Raw genomic sequence first — 22,940 nt, 5'->3', positions numbered from 1 at the left:
CTATTTAGTTGCTTCTAAGACTTGCAAAATAAACTGATAAAAATTCTTAAGAAAATGTTAAATTTTATGATTTAAACTCACTGAAAACATGTAAAGTAATTATTTTATATCTATTTTCAAGGGAACTTTTTTAAACAGGGAAATGTTTCATACTTTCAAAATACAAAAATTTATTCTTAAGGGAAAAGGACAATTTTTGCATTTTCAACCTTTCTCACTGATTTTTTACAACTAAAAATTCTTATAGAACACTAGTTTAATTTTCACTAACAAACTTCAGACTTTCCCATTATTTCCCATACAAAATTAGTACACTTATTTCCAGCATGACACTGTCTTAAGAAATGAATTTGCAGGGCCGTTGCTGTGGAGTAGCAGGTAAAGCCGCCACCTGCAGTGCCAGCATTCCATATGGGCACCAGTTCTAGTCCCGGCTGCTCCACTTCCAATCCAGCTCTCTACTATAATAGTCCAAATTCTTGGGTCCCTGCACCCATGTGGGAGACCCAGAAGAGGCTCCTGGCTCTTGGCTTTAGATGGGCGCAGCTCCACCATTGCAGCCATCTAGGAAGTGAACCAATAGTGGATAGAAGACCTCCCTCTCTCTCTGCTTCTCTGTAACTCTGCCTTTCAAAAAAAATAAGTAAATCTTTAAAAAAAAACAAAAAAGGCCTCTCCCTCTGTCTGTAACTCTGCCCCTCAAGTACATAAATAAATCTTTAAAAAAAGAAATGAATTTGCAATTTTTATTTAATCCTGGATATTTGCTGCCATCACTTTGGCAACTCAGTTTGACAACTCTAAATGAGTGACTTCACATGGAAAATAGTCAAAGCATTTTACTTAAGTATGCCATAGAAATTCATGAGCTCACCTGATAAGAGCTTTCTCTCCAAAGTATTCTCCTTTCTGCAGCGTTTTAATCAGCTGTGGCTGATCATGGCCCTCTGTACTCTGTGTAACTTTTACCTAAATGATGGTGAGAGGGAGAGAGAAAGAGAGAGAAAGAGAGATGAAAAAGGAGAATCTGAACACCTATTTAGTCAACCAAACCTTCCAGGTTTAGATAAATTAGATGACTAATGTAAAAGACAAGGCTTCGCTTTGATTTTGCAGTAGTTATATCAAGCTATGGCACTCAGCTCATTTTAATTGTTGTGAGAAATCTCATGGCTTACCATAATCCAATGATTCTAAAAGGAAGACCATCCATTCAAACCCTACCTCTCAAACTTATTTTATACATTAAGAAATTTATAGAAAGCAATTGTTTTCCATAGGTTTTTGGTGAAAATAACAATAGTTCTGTGGAACCTTTTGCTGTTTCAAAATCCTAATTGAGTTGACAAATGAATCAGAATAAGGCTGAGTATCGAGTTCTAAATCTGGTGTATGAAGATTGGGTGACTCCTATGTATCCAATAAATCCAAATGCAAAGTGTGGATTAGAAGAGGGGTCACAACCTTCATGGGAATCCATGGTCCAAGAACCTAGATATTCCTTCCTAGTGGTTAGAATATTTCAATTCACCATGGTAACAGGTTGCTTCACGCTGGTTGGAAACTCTGATTGGCATTCATATATGCCATGGGGAATTAACACTTAAAACATAATAATAATAATGAATGCAACTTGTTCATTAGCTGGACTTTTAATTCTAATTAGCTAGAATTCTGAGCATGAGATCCAGTTTGGGGGAAAATGGTAAGAAGTGATTCTGAGTGTTGAAGACTTCAGAGATTCGAAGCTATTCTGTTCCTGTGTTTCCTTCCCCTGGGGGCCCCGTTTAAAGTTCAACCAGAAGCCAGTTTACAAAGGGCAGTGCCTGGCTCTCCGATGATAACCCCTTCCAGGGAAGAAGGAACACACTAAAAATCCAACAGTGTACAGACGCCTGTGCTTAGGAATTTGCCTCTTTCCTTCAATATTTCACAAGTGCTTTTACATCTGAGGAACACTGCTAATGGTCAACACAGAAACACATGGCAACATATTGTCCACTGAACATTTAGTTAAAAAGATCTACTTATTACCTATTACCTACACTGTAAAGTTTGGGCATCTTAATCAACTTAAGCTCTTGTGCATGAATTGGAAGTTGTGGGCCATACTGGATTCAAAACTTGATGCCTGACCATCGCTGGCCTCCATGGCTGAGTTCATTCTCTTCCATCTGCTGCTTGTCACAAATATTGGATGGGAAAATGTTCTTAGGATCTTGAGCCAATGGAGGATCACATACACATAACAAGTAGGAATCTTAGAATAAATCTAGCTATGTTATACACAAAGAAGCTAGGTACAAAGAAAGTCAAGGGACCTGACTTCACTAAGTCAATGGAACTTCACAGTGAAGTCACTGGCTTAGACGGAACCCCTCACAATCTGTGGCTTGTCCCCCAAACTCAAGATTCAGACAGAATCCTACAGGACTTTTAGTACATGCTCCCTTACTTGTTCAGTACAGAGGAAGTCTTATGCTACAATACAGAATATTATTTCATTTATAAAAAATAACAAACTTTCCCAATTTATTATAAGTCAGGTTTGATTAATATTTACCTTTCCTTTTGCCAAAATGAAAAAGGTACTTCCCTCCTCACCCTCTCTAATGATGTAATCTCCTTTGTCGTAGTATTCCTGTTGGGACAAGATAGAAAGTAAAGGTTAGATCAAGTGGAGACACCCAACTGAGGGCATAAAGGCAACAGGACACCTGTGTCTGTGAAATGAGTGTTCCACACATGTTTCTTTCATTTTCTGTTTGTTTTAACTGTGAGTTTTTCTTATATTGCAGTCATAAACTGTGGAAAGGCAAGGAGGCTTTTGCTTTATTATTTACACTTATGTTTTTTTCCCTGGAAACATTCAATTTCAGGAACGGGGACCTAAGACATGAAGTGAAATGGCAGCAAGCTAATCACTAAAATGCAGGTGACCTGCACCTAAATCATCCAGCTATAAACTGTTTTGCAATTAGCAATAGTCTGAAAGTTGCCTCTAGAGTTAGAAAAGACAAACAATTATAAAATAAAATACAAATACCATCCATCCCTAGGTGTTGTTAAGAATATTGGTCTCAAAAAAAAAAAGAATATTGGTCTTAAATTCTCATTCCTTGAAGATCTACAACTAGGAAGATTCTATGCACACACTAAATAGCTTGGTCATATGTGTCAATTCCAAAGACTTGTTATAAAAGGGCTACATTAGAATTATTTGCATACCAATTCTTCTAAGTGTAGGTTTATTCTCATGAAATTTCAAATTATCATGCCTTTGTATGTATTAATAAACATTTCTTTCTTATATTTTTGTGTGATTAGCTAATCCCTGGGCAGCAGAAAGCAATTTATCCACCTGTCAGACCAAAAGAGCAATTCACTATCTTAGAAAACCAAGATGGATTAAACTGTCTGTCTCTACTTTGCCTTAATTTGATCTTGTCTCAAAGTCATGGAACTAAAATGGATCTCTTAATTATTTACACAAACAAAAATGGACTGTTTAATATTCTTAGAGGCATAATTAATAACATAACAGCTTTTATTTTTCTTTTGGGGTGCAAAATAAATGCCAAACTAAACTATTATGTCTGTTGTTTTCTGATATTTTCATGGATATTTAATCTCAAAGACTTCTTAAACTTATAGAATAAATATTACTTTGTCTAATAACTATACCTTTTATTTGCAAAGCACTACATGTGTAAGACATTTTAACATCTCATGGAAGAATGTATAAAATCTTGGGAGTAAAAAGTACTTTGCAGTCAAACAGAGCTAGATTCAAATCCCAGTTCTGTATTGAATTTTACTTCCATGAATCTATAAAATTAAAATAAGGACATTTGCCCTCAAAGACTTAGAGAAATGCATTGGTTTTTCTATTGCTGCTGGAACAAATAACCATAAAACTAGTGGCTTGGAACACCACCCTTTTATTATCTCTCAGTTTCTGTGGGTCAGAAAGTCCAGGCACACCATGACTCAACCAGGTTTCCCTACTACGGTGTTTGAAGACGGAACTCAAGGCAGCAGTAGGGCTGTGTTTCTGGAGGTTTGGGGCAAGTCTACTTTCTAGACCATAGAAGTTGCTGGCAAGATTCAGTTGTGGGATCAAGTCCTCATCTGTTCACTGCCTTTCAGTAAGGCTGAACCTCTTTTCCTGGTGGCCTCTGTCAGTGCCTGCCCTGGGCTGCTTGCATCTTAGGGCCAGCAATGGCATTTCAAATTCTTACCCTCGCTCACTAGGCTAATCCTCCGCCTAGCGGCGCCGGCACACCAGGTTCTAGTCCCGGTTGGGGCGCCGGATTCTGTCCCGGTTGCCCCTCTTCCAGGCCAGCTCTCTGCTGTGGCCAGGGAGTGCAGTGGAGGATGGCCCAGGTGCTTGGGCCCTGCACCCCATGGGAGACCAGGAAAAGCACCTGGCTCCTGGCTCCTGCCATCGGATCAGCGCGGTGCGCCGGCCGCGGCAGCCATTGGAGGGTGAACCAACGGCAAAGGAAGACCTTTCTCTCTGTCTCTCTCTCTCACTGTTCACTCTGCCTGTCAAAAAAAAAAAAAAAAATTTTTTTTTAAAAATTCTTACCCTCAGAGTTTCCCTGCTTTCTACTTCTGCTCCACTGCTCTGACTCCAACCAATGAAAATTCTCTGCTTCTAAGGGCTTGTTGTAATTACGTTCAGCCCACCTCACCAATCCAAGATAATCTCCTATTTTAATGTCCCAAACCCTCAGCACCTCTGCAGAGTTCCCTGTACCACACAACAACATAGTCACACAATATAAGAATTAGGATCTGGAACCTTGTAAGGACAATTGTCCCTACCACGACAAGCCAATCAAAGACAGTGTCTTCCAAGGCACCAAGGGCATCTCTAGCACAGTAAAAGATTAATGATTGCCATATTAAGGACAGAATGATAAAGATTTGCTTAGCTGTTGTATCTTCTAGACCTCAGTTTTCTGTTGCATATAATTAAGGTTGCATTGCCTACCACACCTCATATTGTTTGAGGAGCAGATAAGAGAGTGTAGCTAAAGTACCCAGTGGTGCTGTTGGTATGTACTAGGCATGTGCTAAGCGTGAGCTCCTGTATCAGAGGCTACAAGCTGGTCATGCAAGCCTTCCACGGGTCATACAGCTATCCAGGTAGATCACATTCTACGGTCTCCCAGTGGCAACCATGTGATTAACACCTATCTAAAGAATCTGACCAGAACTGACGTGTGCCAGGCCAGGCCCATGAACACTTTTGCAAACATATCTTCACATATTTTTCCAAATTGGAGTGACATGGACCAGAGCGATCTGGAAAACCATGCTGAAAGGGCAAAAAAGCCATCAGCTTGGCTTCCTGAGTGTCTGTGTGGCGCCAATCAGGATCATCTTTCCTGGACTGTTAGGTCAGTGGGAGCAAACTTCTACTTTATTCAAACAATAATATTTTGAGTTTTTTTGCATCAAGATTTGATTACCCCAACTCTTCATTCTTTCCCATTTTATTAAAAATCTTCACAATATACAAGTTTGATTTCATTGCAGACATGATTATGATCCTTAAGGAGTAGCCACAAAACTACGGTCTAGGTGTCCTCATTACATCTTTGCTAAAACTGCTGGGGTCACGTTAGATGTTCCTGCCTCAGGGAATCTGCCCCCAGCTCCTTCCTGTTCCCACCCTGGTCTCAGTCCCTAGCATTCACAAGCAACAGAGGAATATGGAGAATTGCTCCAGCGCTGCGAGGCTGTTCTCTGTGTACAGAGTTGTGGCCCCTAATTCCTGTCCATGAGATTCATTCAAGGGGAGAAATCCTGAAAGAGGACACTGAGAAAGAGCTTTGTTATTTCTTAGGGACAGCCTTCCTAGTGGTATTTTTCCCAGGGATGATTCTTTGTCACCCCAAACCATGGAAGGAAGATAAATAATACCTCCCAGTGTGTTGACAGTAACTTCATAGATCAGAAAAGACTGTGGAAATAGGTCAGACCAAAAATATATAGTGGTGAGTCCTGGCTGTGATGCTAGACTACCCAGTGTTTGTCAACTGGGGAGGGCAGCCAATTGAGTCAGGGTGGTCAGCGAGACCAAAAAGAGAAATACAAACAGTGTGGTTATTGTCCTGTGGCTACATTGCAAAGGGGTCTCTGAGAGAAGCAAGAAGCCATAGACCCTAACTTGTAGAGTGATGATTCTCATGCATTTTTTCACTTTGAACTACAGTAAGAAATACATATGACATTTATACCCAAAACACATACAAGAACATGCACACATACAGATATTTCTAGAAAATGAAAGCATATTTTCCAAAATAATGCTTCCTACTTAGATTTTTTGAAAATGTTTCTCTAAATCAGTTTTGTGACCTAGTAATGAGTTGTCATCTACAGTCTGAGAAAGATGTTTTCAAAGAAGATGTTTAGGAGCAGACATTTGACCTCTGCTCCCACTTCTAGCTTCCTTCTGATGTGGAACCTGAGAGGCAGCAGGTGATGGCTCTATTACTTGGGTCCTTGCCAACCACATGGGAGGCTTGGATTGACTGCTCAGCTCCCAGTCTCAGCCTGACCCAGACCAGCCATGGTAAACATGTGAGGAGTGAAACAACAAATGAGAGTTCTGTCTGTAACTCTGTCTTTCTCTTTCTCTGGCTGTCTGTCACCCTGTCTCTCAAATAAATAAATATTTAAAAAGTAGAAAGAAAAGAAGATATCTAGAAGATTTAAGAGGGTTTATTTGGTAAATGGCAAGAGGGGCAAATAAGAATTCAGTGATAACCTGGGAAATGCCGGACCCTGTGCACCTGTAAGGAGCCTATAAAAACCAAAGGAGATTCCAAGGTGATGGAGGGAAACACAAAGGAGCAAGCCTGCGATTTCCTTAGTCTTCAGTGTGTGACCAGACCTGCCATTAGAAAGTATGGATGATATACAACTAATGCACAATACACCAACACACACACCCTTCCATGTCCCATGTGCCTATGTACTCACGTTTGTTTAAAAATTTTATAGTTTTTTTGGGTTGTTACCAGGTGTGTGTGTGTGTGTGTGTGTATGTGTGTGTGTGTGTGGGGGGGTGTTCTCCAGGTACCATACTTAAAACGTCTTAGAAATTTTCAAGCAACACATCTGGATCAGATGAATGCTGTCAACAACTCAGGCATGATTTAGTACCTGGTTGGTTTTGTTCAAGGAACCATATCCTACAAAAGGAAAATCAAAATTGCTTACTCCCCTTTTGGATGTACCAACTCTATAGAATTCTACCAATTTAAATACCAATGAGGTGGCAGACTACCTATATTTTGTGGTTGGGGAAACTCCAATGTCCACCACAATTAACTGACAGCAGGTGGTGATGGAGGTAGAACCACACCTTATTCTCCAGACTTGGGTTGGTAAACTTTCTACAACACCAGCTGTCCCACCTATCATTCACTGGATCATAAACTGTCAAAATTCACAATTATCTCGACTTTCTTAGGGCTCTGGATGTCATCATTAAAATGACACAACTTCTTTGTCTTATGCAGCCATTAGTAAGAAGAAGTAATTAGAAAAAGAAATTAAACTTTAAAAGAATGATTAAAAATGGAACATTCCTGAGTTAAGAGCCAGACTGCAGCAAAAACAGATGCATCCTTTTCATAACTAAACTAGTGCTTCTTAAGCTTTAGGAGCTGAAGCATCCCATCATTATCATGCTAAGATCTGAATTTGGGGGCCCTTAATGGGGTTTCTGGTTCAATCTGTGTGGGGTGGTGCTTGGCCACCAACATAGCTGGGTCTGAGTAAGGGTGAGGACTTTCCACCCCACTGCACCCGTGGCTTTGTGAAAGGGCACCACTGGGTCCAGTTCCAGAATCCTGTGAGAGTCAGGGAATGCCACGGTTAATCACACGCTTGCAACACAGGACAGCACCATCAAATCCCGTGTTTCCTGTATGCATCACCATGTGTGGGGTGTGTGGGAACATAAACTCCTTTCGCCCCATCTTCTGTCCTGCACAACTGGATCTGTTATGTCTTTTTCTTAAGATGTATTTATTATTTGAAAGTCAGAGTTACAGAGGGAAAGACACACACACACACACACACACACACACAAGAGAGAGAGAAAGAGAGCTTCCATCCACTGGTTCAGTCCCCAAATGGCCTCAATGGCCTAGGCTGGACCAGGATGAATCCAGGAGCCAGGAGCTTCATCCAGGAGCTGGATGAAGAGTGGAACAGTTGGAATGGGAACCTGTGCCCATATGGAATGCCAGGATCACAGCAGGTGGCGTAATCCCTAGGCCACAACACAGGCCCCCATTAGTTAACTCTGAAAGCACACGGTGAGAATGTTGGTATTATTCCCACACTCACTTTCTCATCAGAATGCAAGAATAGGCTTAAAGTCAACAGCTGCCTCTAGAAGTCAACGTTCTCATGATTTAAGCTAAAGCAAATTCTACCACTGGAGCTCCACACGGCCATGGCCATGTGGTGTAGGAAGTCCCCAGTCTAAGTCTTCAGAAACACATCAGGGCCGAATGCTTTGTGATGGGAAACTCTGCACCCCCTTCAACTCCCACCCCCTCCTCACACTCCAAGAAAGCTCCCAAATCCACCTCTAAGCAGTATGACAGATCCAGTCTGTTTTTCCCACAGATTATGAAGCCAGTGTGTGGGACAGCCAGCCCTGGAACTCAGCGGGGGCGCTGTCATAGCTCTGGTGCCTTAGGGACTGGTGTTGTCAGGACCCTGTTGATGGGTCATTAGTCCAAGCTATGCTGCTAAGTCGTGTGTTTTCTTAGAGCTAAATAGATCCATTACTCCCTTGCTAATCACTTTCACGTTTGAGAATTTGCACACATTACAGAGACACATTTGTTTGCTAGGTATGAATAAAGAGCCCTTTATTAACTGTGCTGTCTGCAAATACTGAGATAGCCTAAAACTTTGCCAGGGTGTTTGAAAAGATGAGACTTTTCAAACTCAAATTGTGTGTTAATTAATGCGGGATCTGAGGCCCCATCTATGTATTCTGTAGCTATTGCCTGTAGTTGCTATAAATATGTCTAATTTACCATTTATTTTTAATGATGCTAAATTTTCATATTTTCTGTCAGCATGGAATTCCCCTCTGGTGAATCTACTCTATTAGTATTATATTAAAAACAGATTTCCTCGGTTAACAAAAAATATAGGGCTTCACTAACTTTAAAAAAATGCCCTCAGAAATTAGGATGAATTATTAATTTGCAACATCTGTGACTGGGTTATGTTACACTGAGAAAAGTCCCAAGAGATGCAGGGTAAACAGACTTCTTGAAAATGACTTCATATCCGAACCCCCTGGGGACACAGGGCCGGGCACTGTGTCATCATGGTCTGTCCTTGATAAACTGCTGGATGGGTTCCATGAATTGTAAATGGAAACATCACTGGTGTCACTTACACTTAAGGATAAAATGGCCCCCGCTCCCTTCTCAACAGATATTAGTTTACATTGTATGTTGTGATTGACAGAGGTATGAATCTGTCAACAGTCAGTCTCGGAGGGTTTTTTCCCCCTCCCACTGAGAACAGCTTTATTTTTTTTTTTTTTTTTTTTTTTTTTTTTTTATTTTGACAGGCAGAGTGGACAGTGAGAGAGAGAGAGAGACAGAGAGAAAGGTTTTCCTTTGCCGTTGGTTCACCCTCCAATGGCCGCCGCGGCCGGCGCGCTGCGGCCGGCGCACCGCGCTGATCCGATGGCAGGAGCCAGGAGCCAGGTGCTTTTCCTGGTCTCCCATGGGGTGCAGGGCCCAAGCACCTGGGCCATCCTCCACTGCACTCCCTGGCCACAGCAGAGGGCTGGCCTGGAAGAGGGGCAACCGGGACAGAATCCGGCGCCCCAACCGGGACTAGAACCTGGTGTGCCGGCGCCGCTAGGCGGAGGATTAGCCTAGTGAGCCGCGGCGCCGGCTTGAGAACAGCTTTATAAAAGCTTAAAATCTCCATGTGATTCCTTTACTATTCCCAACCTCCTTTAAATTCCATGAAAGCCATTTTGGATTCAAGGAAATTGAGTCTCCAAAACGTTAGAAAGGCTATTTGCTTTGAATTTTAATCTCTGAAATCTGAAGAGGTTTTCATAAAATGTGTATCACTAGAATCCAAGGTACATGTCATAAGAGCATTATTCATAGAACTTGCCTAGTCTTGGACTTGAACCAACCAAACCAACCATCTGGGTGATGCCTAAAATGAGTTTTTGAACACATTTCAATATCCTGTTTTCCCCTAGATGTTAAAATAGGTACAGTGCTTCTTAAGTACAGGTTTCTTAGGAAGCATTTTCACGGCCTAGAGAGTTCACGTACAGAGCACTTCACAGTCCAATTCAGAAGCGAAGCGTGTCACCAACACACCCCTTTCTCTGCTACATTTCCCAACTCTGCCTCATTGACTCCTTTATGCTATGAAACTCTGTATGGGATTGTGATGTTAATTGCAGAAAACCAAACGCCTCAAGTAAGACAAATTACTTTTATAAAATATGCTAAAAGATTAAAATATGTAAATCAAATTTCACTTTACACATGCAAATAAAATCCATTTTAATACATTTCAATAGAGTGTACACCTTTCCCAGCCCCTTAATCAACATAAGTTGGCCTATGTTTTGCCACAATGAAAAAGGCTCCTGATTTCTGCAGACTGATGATCTACTATCTTTTCCTTTTTATTCATTTACATTGCTAATAATACTAGATTCTAGAATCTTCTAATGAATTTTATTTTTTATTTTACAATCTCTTACCACTTCCAAGCAGTCGATGATCTTGGTTAATTTATCTTCAGGTAAGTTCTTCAGCAAGGATACACTTCAAAATTAAAAAGAAACCTTTTTTTAAAATTATCTCCCTGTATAAATATATACATAGATTGTATGTAGATTCTGAAATTTCTATATTCATCTTAAAATATAATGTACATTAATCTTTCAAATAACAGGAAACACTTGTGTAGCTAAATTTCATATACTAAAAATTATATATATAATCACAGACATTTAAAACAGGTAAATAAATGAAAATAGTAACATGTCATAAAGGAAAGAAGACCACTTTGTGTCTCTATTGGGGGAAAATTGTACATTTGTCGTTGGTTTTCAAAGTGAATCACACCTGGAAGTGTGTTCCTCTCCCCATCTCTGTATCTTTTCTGTTGGCTTGGGTGAGGATCAAATTTCATCCAAATCTTTGAATTAAGCAAAGACTGAATCCAGAGGAAACATGGAATTAACATTGAAATGATCTTTGATTATGGGTCACATTCTACTGTCTTGTAAAATTAATAGCAGCCAGAAGCATGTAATCAGAACACATTGAACATATAATAATAACATACAGAGAATGAAATAGAAAATGAAAACTATTATTTAAAAAAAGTAGAAATTCCACTGAGTATGATCAACCAATCAATATGATTAAATGATTCTCTTAAACAAAATTCCTCTTCTACTTTACCCATTTTTATTCAGATCCACCAATATAACTTCGTAAGATAAACACTTCCTTACTATCTAAAATCTGACACCCCGTAAGGGAAAAACGATGTCGCTCTAAAAGTAAATGAAAAGGCAGAGAGCTCTAGGCTGACTCTCACTCAAATGCACCTGGAGGCGCATGGTCAGGAACAGGTACAAGAATGTTTGCTTCAAAGTTATTTGCAGCTGAAAACGCTAAACAAGCTCTATAGGAGGAGGACAGAAAAAGTAGTCAGGTGATGCAGCCCTGCAATAGCAGAAATGCCTGAACTAACAAACATGAGAGGTTCTTGGAAAAAAACATGGAGTAAAAAAACGAGTGGCAAAAATAACACTATCTTTATAAAATTCACAAATAATGCAAATCAAGTTATAGGCAAAATTATCAAGACTACCAAGGAATGACTGCTGTACCACAGAATGTACACCACTGCCAAGGAGGGACTGGGGCAGGAGGCTGGAAATCTCATAAGTGCTCACTTTCCATTCTTTAGGTCGGGTAGTATCTTCATGGGTATTTAGTTTGTTTATAACTTCTGTATATACAACATATTCATACATCACATATTTCAAATAAAATGTAAATAGAAGGAGAATTTACTGTACATTATGAAACAAAAAAATGTATTGCCGTAGTACATCTGCCTATTGATCAAATGGTAGAAGCGTAACCATCACTTATCATTGATTAACGTGTGCTCATCATCTAGTCTAGACCATCTGTCTTCTTTGGGGATGACTGGAGAAAGAAATAAGAAGAAAAATCTTTTGTCTCTCCTCGATGAAGACAGGGATCAGGTGTGTCTTATTCACCACAATACTTAGCACCTGGCAACTAGTATTTTTGAAGGAATGAATGAAATAACAAAAAAGAAGGCAGAGAAGAAAAAAGAAAGAAGGGATATGTGCTAGTAGATTTTCAGAGCTCCTTGCACTAAGACAGAACACATTTCAGGCTTTATTTCAGACATAGCATATGAGCACTGGTTCATTTACTTGTCTCTCTTTGGTCTTTGAATAAATGTGACTTATCAGTTTGAAATGGTGATCCAATTGCACAGTTGTGGGATTCTGAGACCACCTATGTTCAGTTAGACCCCATATTATGCTGGCTAAGACACTGGCTGGCTTATAGGTAAGGCACCTGCTTGTCATTATGGCAGCTCTCTGCCAGGAGTCATTATTGCCTCTGGAAGAACAAACCAGCAAGATTTTATATGGGAGACTGTAACAGCTGCAATGCTATACTGATTAACAATGTGTTCATTCAATGGTTACTGAGTCCTCATTACAGGCTAGGTACTGGACAGCCCTAAAAACATCAGTATCACGGGCTTGTGTGCAAGATAAAATCACTATACTATACTTAAGAAGAACCTAGAATTTATTTTTAGGAAAACACATGATATATTATTATTATTATTACCATTTATCAAAAATAACATTTCATGACAGTATATATTGCAGCTTCAGAGACTGTCAAAGCTCCTACCAAAGTTACAAAAATAGTTTAAATAAGGAATTCATATGCTCAAAAAAATGTTTACATGGAAAAGACTTTTTTGGTTACGTAAACATTTGCTTCTCTATAAATTGATAAATTAAAGTTGGTGATGGAAGAACTGGTCACACCTAAGTGTGTTCCAAGAATCCATGTCATCAGGACAGGTATGGTAACATTTTCCATAATTTGCTACTATTAATAATAATCTGGAAGATGGTATAGCTATGCAAAGAAGAGTGTCTTAGGTAAAGCAAATAAGGATAATATAATAAATTAAGTTTAATATTATTCTAGTCAAAGCATTATTAGAAAGATTATCTTTTGCTATATCCTTCAAATTTCAAATGTCATTCAAAGCCAGGGGAGCAACTGAGGCAAATATTTTAGGAATTTACAAATCTTTCCAGACTATACATTTTGGCTCCTACAATACAAGGCAAAGATTAGAAGGAGAAATAAATCAGTGCACAGGGCTAGTGGGAATTAAATATAATTTTTAATGTGTAGTAGCATTTACTGTAAAGGAATCCTTATTGCTTCTTTGACTTAATCCCATGGTAAATGCCTAAATGAGAGAGGGTCCTAGTAAAATAATTTTTCTGATAAAATCAACATATCCACGACATGGCTACGCCATCGTCTGCACTTCACTCCAGTGTGTTCCTACCTTCTGAGGAAGTTTCTGTACTGCTCGTCTCTGGCTTGGGCTGTCCTCCTCATTATATTCTGGAAAACTTCTCGATCTAGAGCCCATGTTTTCACATTGGTAATAGCTTTAAAAAAGCAACAAAACAATAAAATATTGTTTAGCACCACTCGAAGAAAGCAATCCAAAAACAATCCATGCATTTGCTCTATGTTCCCAGATACTGATATTTCTCGGGAAGTGTATTATTTAAACAGCAAATGGAAGGAGACGGTAAAATGAATAGTAATTTATAAATCATTTTGGCTTTGAAATGAGTCATGATTTGGAAGTGGGTAGCACAAGATTTCTTCCTAATTATGTTTTGGTTAGGGTGATATTCAAATTAGTTTACAATTCCCAAGTAGGAGCTACAGCCATGATCAAAGAGAAAGGCAGGCAGCCAGTAGGTAAGCCAGAGTTCAGAATTCACATGCAGGTAATTGAAAGATATCTCTGTGTATGTGTCTGGGTGCGGATCTTTTTATGTTATTTGGGCATGGCTACTAAAGAGTCAATATATTTTAAGGATCTTCATGGCCACTTCGTATAAAATGTATACAAATAATTTTAAAGAGAGTAAGGAAGAAAGTCTTTGAGAATATAGGAAACACATAAAAGGCAAACAGAATTTTAAAATGAAGTGTAGCAGAGTGAAGCTTTAATCAAAAATCTAGATGAAATTTCAGTTATAAGATTTTCAAAAAAAAGGGGGGGGTGGAGTAATGAGAGTCTACAAAGCTCTGATTTACCAAACTTTAGAGTCAATTAGAGGTCTCTTAATATTCTTGTTAAAAATACAGATCCCTTAACAGGTACCAAATCACAGCGATAAAAGTAATAAGTTCCTGGCGTTACTCAGCACAGTGGGGTGAATGTAGCTCACAACAGACATTTATACATTTATGAGCAAAGAGTGGAGCAGAGCTCCAAGGCTACAACCCCAGAGCGCTGACCTAGTGAGGGAAATGATCACTGCATGGACTGCTACATGGACTGACACATCCATATGTATGTACAGTTATGGCGAATCACAATTTTTAAATGTTTAAGGATTCAGAAATGGGAACATGATTTGATGTTCACACACTGAACACAATTATTGACTGATGACATACCCCATAAGTATGTACAATTAAAATTATAATAAAAACACATGTCACTGAGCTCCATCTGTAACCAGGTAGAAAATAAGGTAAGCAAGCATTTTTACTACTTAAGTGGAAAGCTGGGCAGGTGATGTTTCAGGCCTGGACTGCGGGCTTCCTGCCCACCCATGCCACAAGGCATAAATTGCCTTGTTCCTTATCTCAACTTCTTTAGCTGAGCAGGACCTGCTCAGGCAGGATCTAAACTCACCGCATGTGGACCTCAAGGACTGCGAGCAACAGAGAAGGAATGTGTTGCCATCAGTCAGTAATAGGGTTGTTTTGATTTGTTTTGTTTTGTTTTTTGACAGGCAGAGTGGACAGTGAGAGAGAGAGACAGAGAGAAAGGTCTTCCTTTGCCATTGGTTCACCCTCCAATGGCCTCTGCAGTGGGCGCGCTGCAGCCCGCACACTATGCTGATCCGAAGGCAGGAGCCAGGTGCTTTTCCTGGTCTCCCATGGGGTGCAGGGCCCAAGCACTTGGGCCATCCTCCACTGCACTCCCAGGCCACAGCAGACAGCTGGCCTGGAAGAGGGGCAACAGGGACAGAATCTGGCGCCCCGACCGGGACTAGAACCCGGTGTGCCGGTGCCGCAGGCGGAGAATTAGCCTATTGAGCCGCGGCGCCGGCAGTAATAGGTCTTGGCACCTGACACCAGCTCTTTAATGAATTTAGCCATACCTGCACTCCCTTCCTTGTAACCACTTTATAAGCCTCAAAACAGCCTTATCCAGCAGAGCGGTAGTCTTTGAGCCCAGGAAGTCTGCTACCCTCTCATCTGTTGACAGATTGAATGAATGTTCTCTTCCCTTTACCGCAAAGCCTTGTCCTTGTTATTTGATTTGGCACTGGCGACATGGACCCAGCTTTTGGTAGCACATTATCAGAGATTCTGTTTCAGGATATAGGGTAGAATCCGAGAATCTGTACTTTTTTATGATTTATTTATTTTTTGAACTGACATAAAAATTCTACACATATATGAAATTTTAAGATTTTTCAACAAATGTATACATTGTGTAATATCCAAATAAGGGTAAAGATGTCTATCTTGACAAATATGTATTATTTCTTTACAATGAAAAGATTCAAAGCCTTTTCGTCCAGTTTTTTTTAAGAAACATATGCAGTGCATTTTCATTTATAATGATGACCCTACACTGCAACAGAACAGAACTTTTGACTCCTGTCTAACTACAACTTAGTACTTGTTAATCAACATTTCCCTATCCATCTCTCCCCACTACCCTTCCCAGCCTCTGCTAATCACCATTCTGCTCTCAACCTCTATGGGAGGGGCTGGCACTGTGGCACAGCAGGTTAAGCTGCCACCTGCAGAACTAGCATCCCCATATGGGTGCTGGTTCCAATCCTGGCTGCTCCACTTCTAGTCCCTGCTAATGCACCTGGGAAGGCAATGGAAGATGGCCCAAGTGTTTGGTTCCCTGCAGCCATGTGGAAGACCAAGATTAAGCTCCTGGCTCCTGGCTTCAGCCTAGCCAGCCCTGGCCATTGCAGTCATTTGAGAAGAGAACCAGTAGATGGAAGATTCTCTCTCTCTCTCCCCTCTCTCTCTCTCTGCCCCCTCTAATTCTGCCCTTCAAATAAATAAATAACTTTTTAAAAAAACTTCTATGAGAGCAACTTCTCTTTTTCGAAAGATTTTGTTTACTTGAAAGACAGACAGAGGAAGACAGAGCCGGACAGCCAGCTAGAGATCTCCTTGCCTAATTTTTCAGTTTATGATTATCAGTACTATGTTAAATAAAAGTGGCAAAAGTAAGCATCCATGTCTTCCTCCACATCTTAGGAATCCTTTAGCTTTTCCCACTTCTGTATGATATTGCTGTTGAATTGTTGTTATGTATGGTCTTTATTATGTTGAGATACATTCTTTCTGTACCTAATTTAGTGATGGATGCTGGATTTTATCAAATGCCTTTTCTGTATGTACCAGGATGATCATGGGTTTCGTCCTTCCATTTTGTTGACATAGTATGTCATGTATATCGATTTGCATATGTTGAACCATTCTTTCAGAGCTAAGAGGAATCTCAGTTGATCATGCTGAATAATCTTTCTACTTTACTGTTAGAATCTGTTTGCTAGTATTTTGTTGAGGACTTTTGCATCTACGTTTACCAAGGATGTTAGCCTGTAGCTTTCTTTTTTGCTGTATTCTTGCCTTATTTTGGTATCAGGGTAATTTTGGCTTCTTAGAATGTATTTGGAAGAATTCTCTCCTCTTCTATTTCTTGGACTGTCTTAAGAAAAACTGATATGAGTTTTCCTTTAAATGTTTTGTAGAATTTGGCAGTGAAGCCAGTGGGTCCTAAGTGACCCTTTGATCAGAGACTTTTTTTTTACGGATTCAATCTCATTACTGGTTATCAGTCTATTTAGGTATTCTTTTTCTTCATGACTCAATCTTGGTAAAGTGTATCTGTTCAGGAATTTGTCCATTTCTTCTAGTTTATCAAATTTGTTGGTGTATAATTATTTATAATAATACCTGATTATTTTTACTTTTGTGGTATCATGGAATCTACATTTTATCAAATACTTCCTCAATGCTAATACATATAAATCCAGTCCTAAACATTAAGAAATGCTATATCTAAATATTTCAGAAGAAAACTCAAGATGACTATGAATAAATTCAATAAAACCAGAAATCCTTAAGAGAAGCAATTAAACTAATCCCAAAAGTCACTCATGAATATTCTCATTGCATTAATTCATATCCCTTTTGATATTTATATTTTTCCATTGGCTTATTTAATTTTCTGGTTTATATATGTAATACCTAAATAGAGATTAGAAAACAACATTACGCACATGTCCATGTAGCAGAATATACAGTGAATGTTGGATTCATTTGGTTCAAGGCTGTCTTCCTAATTTGTACGGAGTTCTCTTATGTAAAAGTTATTTTTAACTTAAGTTATTTAGACAAATGCCTCAGTATAAATCCTTTCATGGGTGCAGCAGTTTCTATTAATAAGAGCATGTTGAGCAAAATGGCTGACAAAAATACATTAGATCAGGAGAGTTAAGTCTTAGCTAGGTTACCTTTAGCATTGTATAATTCTAAGATAGAGCATTTTATCCTCTTACCTTTCACAGAGGCAGTCCTTGTACAGTTGTATAAAATGGCTAGTTCCCCAAATGTAGTCCACATAGGGATAGATGACAGCAATTTCTCCCCTTGAAATACCTCTAGTCGACCCTCTATTGACAGAATTTAAGAAAAACAAAAATAATGAGAATATGCCTGCATTCCATAAATTCAAAAAAAAAAATGAAGAGTGTACAAAACATATAGAAGGCTGGCGCCATGGCTCACTAGGCTAATCCTCCGCCTAGCAGCGCCAGCACACAAGGTTCTAGTCCCGGTCGGGGCGCCGGATTCTGTCCCGGTTGCCCCTCTTCCAGGCCAGCTCTCTGCTATGGCCAGGGAGTGCAGTGGAGGATGGCCCAGGTGCTTGGGCCCTGCACCCCATGGGAGACCAGGAAAAGCACCTGGCTCCTGCCTTTGGATCAGCATGGTGCTCTGGCCGCAGCGCGCCCACTGCAGAGGCCATTGGAAGGTGAACCAATGGCAAAGGAAGACCTTTCTCTCTGTCTCTCTCTCTCACTGTCCACTCTGCCTGTCAAAAAAAAAAAAAACATATAGATGAGGTGATAATTCACATTTTAATACAGTGGTTCAGAGTAAAGACTAAATTTAGCTCTTCTTTTATTTTATTTTTTTATTTGACAGGCAGAGTTAGACAGTAAGAGAGAGAGAGAGAGAGACAAAGGTCTTCCTTCCATTGGTTCACCCCCCCCAAATGGCCGCTACAGCTGGCGCACTGTGCCAATCTGAAGCCAGGAGCCAGGTGCTTCCTCCTGGTCTCCCATGAGGGTGCAAGGCCCAAGCACTTGGGCCATCCTCCACTGCCTTCCCGGGCTACAGCAGACAGCTTGACTGGAAGAGGGCAACCGGGACAGAATCCGGCACCCCAACTGGGACCAGAACCCAGAGTGCCGGTGCCACAGGCAGAGGATTAACCTAGTGAGCCGAGGCACCAGCCTAAATTTAGCTCTTCTACTTACTCCTTATTAGCTGGGTCACTTAGAGAATATCACCTTTTCTGCCTGGAGTTCCATATCAATAATGGAGATAATAATAATTACTATTCCCACTTTATAAAGTCTTTGTGAGAATTAAATAAATTAACTTAGGTAGGAATGGCTAGCACATAGGATGTGCTATGTAAGTATTAGCCATTATTAACACTTGCGTGTATGGTCACCATTGTAACAGAATCCTTCCTGAAGCAGTGGGTGGCAAGCGTTTTATTTGAAGTTCATTCTACCCTATCAAAAGGGTACGGCATAAAACTCTCTTTTACCAGAAGCCCAACAATCACTGTGTGTCTTGAAATCACAGCAGAATTGTTCAACGCGAAGGCAGAGCAACTTGTGATAACTGAGAATTGCCCCGGAGTCGACTGCCTGGCTCTGAGCCATGGCTCTAGTTAATGGCTGGATGACTGACGAGTTTCTTCCCAGTGCTTCCACCACTATTCATTCAAATGTAATGCATACAAAGGTCCTTTGAAAAGTTTGTGAAAATGGAATTGAAATGTGCATTTACTTTGGTGAAAAATTCTGAAATTCATGCATAGTTTTTCCCGTTACACATGTTTTCCATGAAGTTTTTGAAGACCCCATATACGAATTATAAATGTTAAGAGGCTAAGAAAAGTGCTTAGCACTTAGGTGTACCTAGGCAAAGAATGGAGAACTCCAGATTACCTTCTCATAGTTCTTTTGCCTTATTAATATTCTTCTCCCATCCCTTCAAACAAGCATAAACAAAACCTTACCCAACCCAGATTGTAAGCAAAATATATCTAAATTCTGAGAGGAAGAAGAAAAGGTGAGGCAAAGTCTCTTTTCCTAAAGAATCCACCTCTTTCTAAACAGCTCTGAGTCATCTCTGCCCATTCATTCATTCAACAGATCTGCCAGCGCATCAGAATGTAGAGAAGAGGAAAGACACTTAATCTGATAGGATTTATATTCCAGTAAGAAAAAAAACCTCCAAATTCTACAGATTAGATATGCATTTTAATAAATTCCCATTACAGCTAAATTTTATTCCATCAAAACCACTTACTGCTAACATCCAGTTGAAATCATGGATGTTAATGCATTTCAAGGACTTTTTTAATTGGCTATGGCTCATAGGACTTGAGCAATGCTGAAGAATTATATGGGATATCAAAAGTTTAAGCTAAATATGCTTTTACTATTTGCTATATTTTATAAAGGGGAGATATTTAATTACAAAATTAATTCGCTCAACCAGATAATTAAACCAGGCAATTCAGTCCTTACATGACATTGTAATTAATTCAACCAAAAAACCATCCAATTTTCATTTCCATGTATAGCCCTGATCTCAATAGCTGCACTGATGCTGACTTCTGCTCAACCTCTCCCCCCTCAAAACCTTTCATCAGAGTTAGTGGCAAGGAACAAGATGAGCTGACGTGAGTTTCGCATCCTGTCCAGCAGGTTCCATAAATGTTTGTTGACTTAATTGGCTATCTCCTCTTGCCAGAATGCTCTAGCCTTGCTAAAATGGATAAGAAACAACCAAGCAAAAAAATGCAAGAAAGAAAAATTGCTCTGGTTCACCTGTCCACAAAAAACCAAAGCCTGGCTATGAGCAGTACACTCCACTACTTGACTAGAATAATCATTTGGAAAGGACTATACAATTTTAAAGGTGCTCAAAAAGATGTATATGGCGAATACTACAAAAACAATTATGACTGTCATGTTTAAAGAATAAATGTAGGTAAAAACACTCTCTTATACACCAGAAATAGAATTATATATGTTTATTACTTGATAACACATGTCTTATCATTTAGATAGGCAACTTCTGTCCTAAACCTAAGGCCCCAAGGAATAAAAGCATTGCTTGGATGATCAGGAAATTCAATGCCAAACAGAAAGCATGACACATCTCAGGTCACCACTCTATCTGCATAAGCCAGGGTTAACTTTGTTTCCTAAAACTCAACAAGGTGAAGCCATTCAGAATTTGGCATGGCATTCAAAAGCTTCAATCTCTGTTCAGATAATTTCATGCTTATTTATCTACAAAAAGTTTTCTGAAGTAGCAGTTATAAAATCTATACAGAAATAAACCCTTTGCTTTTCTAACCATTATAATCTCAGCATACAAACATGTTCAAGGGATCACAGAGGAAGAGAACCATTTAAGTGATTCCAAAAATACTAGTTTTAACTGTGAGGCATTCCATTTGACTTGTCTGTTGCTTACGTGAACATAAATTATCTTTTGAAAGCATTGGTATATATCAAAAGTATTTTCCAGAACCACAAAAATTATTTTTTTCTGATACAGTTACCTACAACATCAATATAAGCAGCAATATTTTGAAGGGAAGCACATCTTTGAGTAGCTGGAACTGTGGTTAAAAGCACAAATTCTTAAGTCAGATTGTCTAAATTTGCATTGTAGGTCCACTACTAATAAGCTGTGTAGCTTTGGATTATAAGACATAGTCTCAAATTGTAACATGGAGAAAAAAGAAGCTGTTTTATAGGGTCAGAAACTAGATGGAATTAAACCTCTTCCTTAAGTATTTTATAAGATGTTTGATCTTCAGAAACTATTGGGCAAATATTACATATTTTCATCATCATATTAGACAAGCAATGTTACTATATCATGAACTTAATCTCTTAGATATTCTACAAAGAGAACAACTGGTTTTGCATTTTCACAAATATTTTCAAAATATTTATAACTGGAAAAATTCTGTGAAACCCACCTGCTAGCACAAAGATATGATTCCCTGGTTCTCCTTGTTTAATAATGTAACTCCCTTGCTGGTAGTTCCTGCCGTACATGCATTCCACCATGTCTTTGATCTGCTGAGGGTCCAGTCTCTTCAGAAACTGGTTTTTATTAAGGGCATCTGTAATGAGCTTCTTCTCACTGGAGTGGCAGAAAAGAAATGTTAGGTGTAAGGATTTAGCTGCCAATTAAGACGCCCACATCCCATATCATAGTGCATGGATTCAACACCCAGTTGCATTTCTGACTCTAACTTCTTGCTAATGCAGAACCTGGAAGGCAGAAATGATGCCTATGGTGATGGGAGTCTTGCTACCCATGTGAGAATCCTGGATGGAGTTTTTGGTCCCAAGCCCAGCCCAGGACCATTCAGGACATCTGGAGAATGAACCAATGAATGGGAGCTCTCTGTCTCTGTCTGTCCCTCAAATGCATAAATAAAAATTTTTAGAAGATCCATTACTTAATATTAGTGACAACCATGCTTTACTATCTAGATTCACTTCATTACCACACCTTACTTGTGAGGTAATTTTGAATCGTTTCCTGATTATTATTATTGTGCTGATTGTATTGTCACTCCTAATTGTATAATTACTCCCAATCACCAGAATTGCAGACCTTCTCAGGCTTCCTAGACACACTACTAAGGCACACATGACTTCTGGATGGAACATAAGTCTGGTGGATGGGAAGAGGTTATATTTAAGGAACTGAAACATGGTCATTCCCTGGAGTGTGCCTAGTGTCTGTGGCACCAGCTCTTTTATACCTTCTTTCATCCTCACTTCTATCTTGTATGATAATTACCAATCCTACTCCAAGAAGTAAAAAAAAAAAACACTTATTCTTCATAGGAGTAAATCTAAATCTGAGTCTAAAGTTGGTGCTACTTCTGTTATATCCCACTGCCTCTTCTGAGGAAGACAGTTCTCTCCCGTGGGGCTCATTAGATGGTGGCAGTCTGGTTTGGCTCACGTTTTACTCTAGGTACGTGTAGACTAGACAGAGCCTACATTTCCAATCTCACATCTATCAATCCTAAAATCCAAACTATTAATACCCCTAGAACTCTATGTTTTTTCTTCCAAAAAAAAGTTACTCAATGTTTATTACCATACATTTTAAATGTTCTAATTAACATGATTTTATGTAGATATCATAAAGTTATTGGACAGGAAGAAAGGA

The 22,940-nt window shown here is 39.4% G+C and overlaps 1 protein-coding gene across 2 annotated transcripts in view; it reads right to left on the bottom strand.

The window, feature by feature from the left end:
- The window catches only part of PRKG2 (protein kinase cGMP-dependent 2), a 106,038-nt gene that overhangs the window by 53,106 nt on the left and 29,992 nt on the right, over positions 1–22,940 (bottom strand). For both annotated transcript variants that reach the window (XM_002717087.6, XM_089302633.1), the window contains exons 3-8: positions 21,727–21,893; positions 17,984–18,097; positions 13,699–13,804; positions 10,799–10,862; positions 2,564–2,641; positions 875–969 (exon numbers count right to left, since the gene is read on the bottom strand). In XM_002717087.6, coding sequence (XP_002717133.1) covers positions 875–969; positions 2,564–2,641; positions 10,799–10,862; positions 13,699–13,804; positions 17,984–18,097; positions 21,727–21,893 — 624 coding nt within the window. The remainder of the gene's footprint in view (positions 1–874; positions 970–2,563; positions 2,642–10,798; positions 10,863–13,698; positions 13,805–17,983; positions 18,098–21,726; positions 21,894–22,940) is intronic.

Source organism: Oryctolagus cuniculus, chromosome 8 (assembly GCF_051225735.1).
Source record: "Oryctolagus cuniculus isolate XC-2025 breed Fujian yellow rabbit chromosome 8, ASM5122573v1, whole genome shotgun sequence".
Classification (NCBI taxonomy): Eukaryota; Metazoa; Chordata; class Mammalia; order Lagomorpha; family Leporidae; genus Oryctolagus; species Oryctolagus cuniculus.
This window is presented reverse-complemented; position numbering and strand designations above follow the sequence as displayed.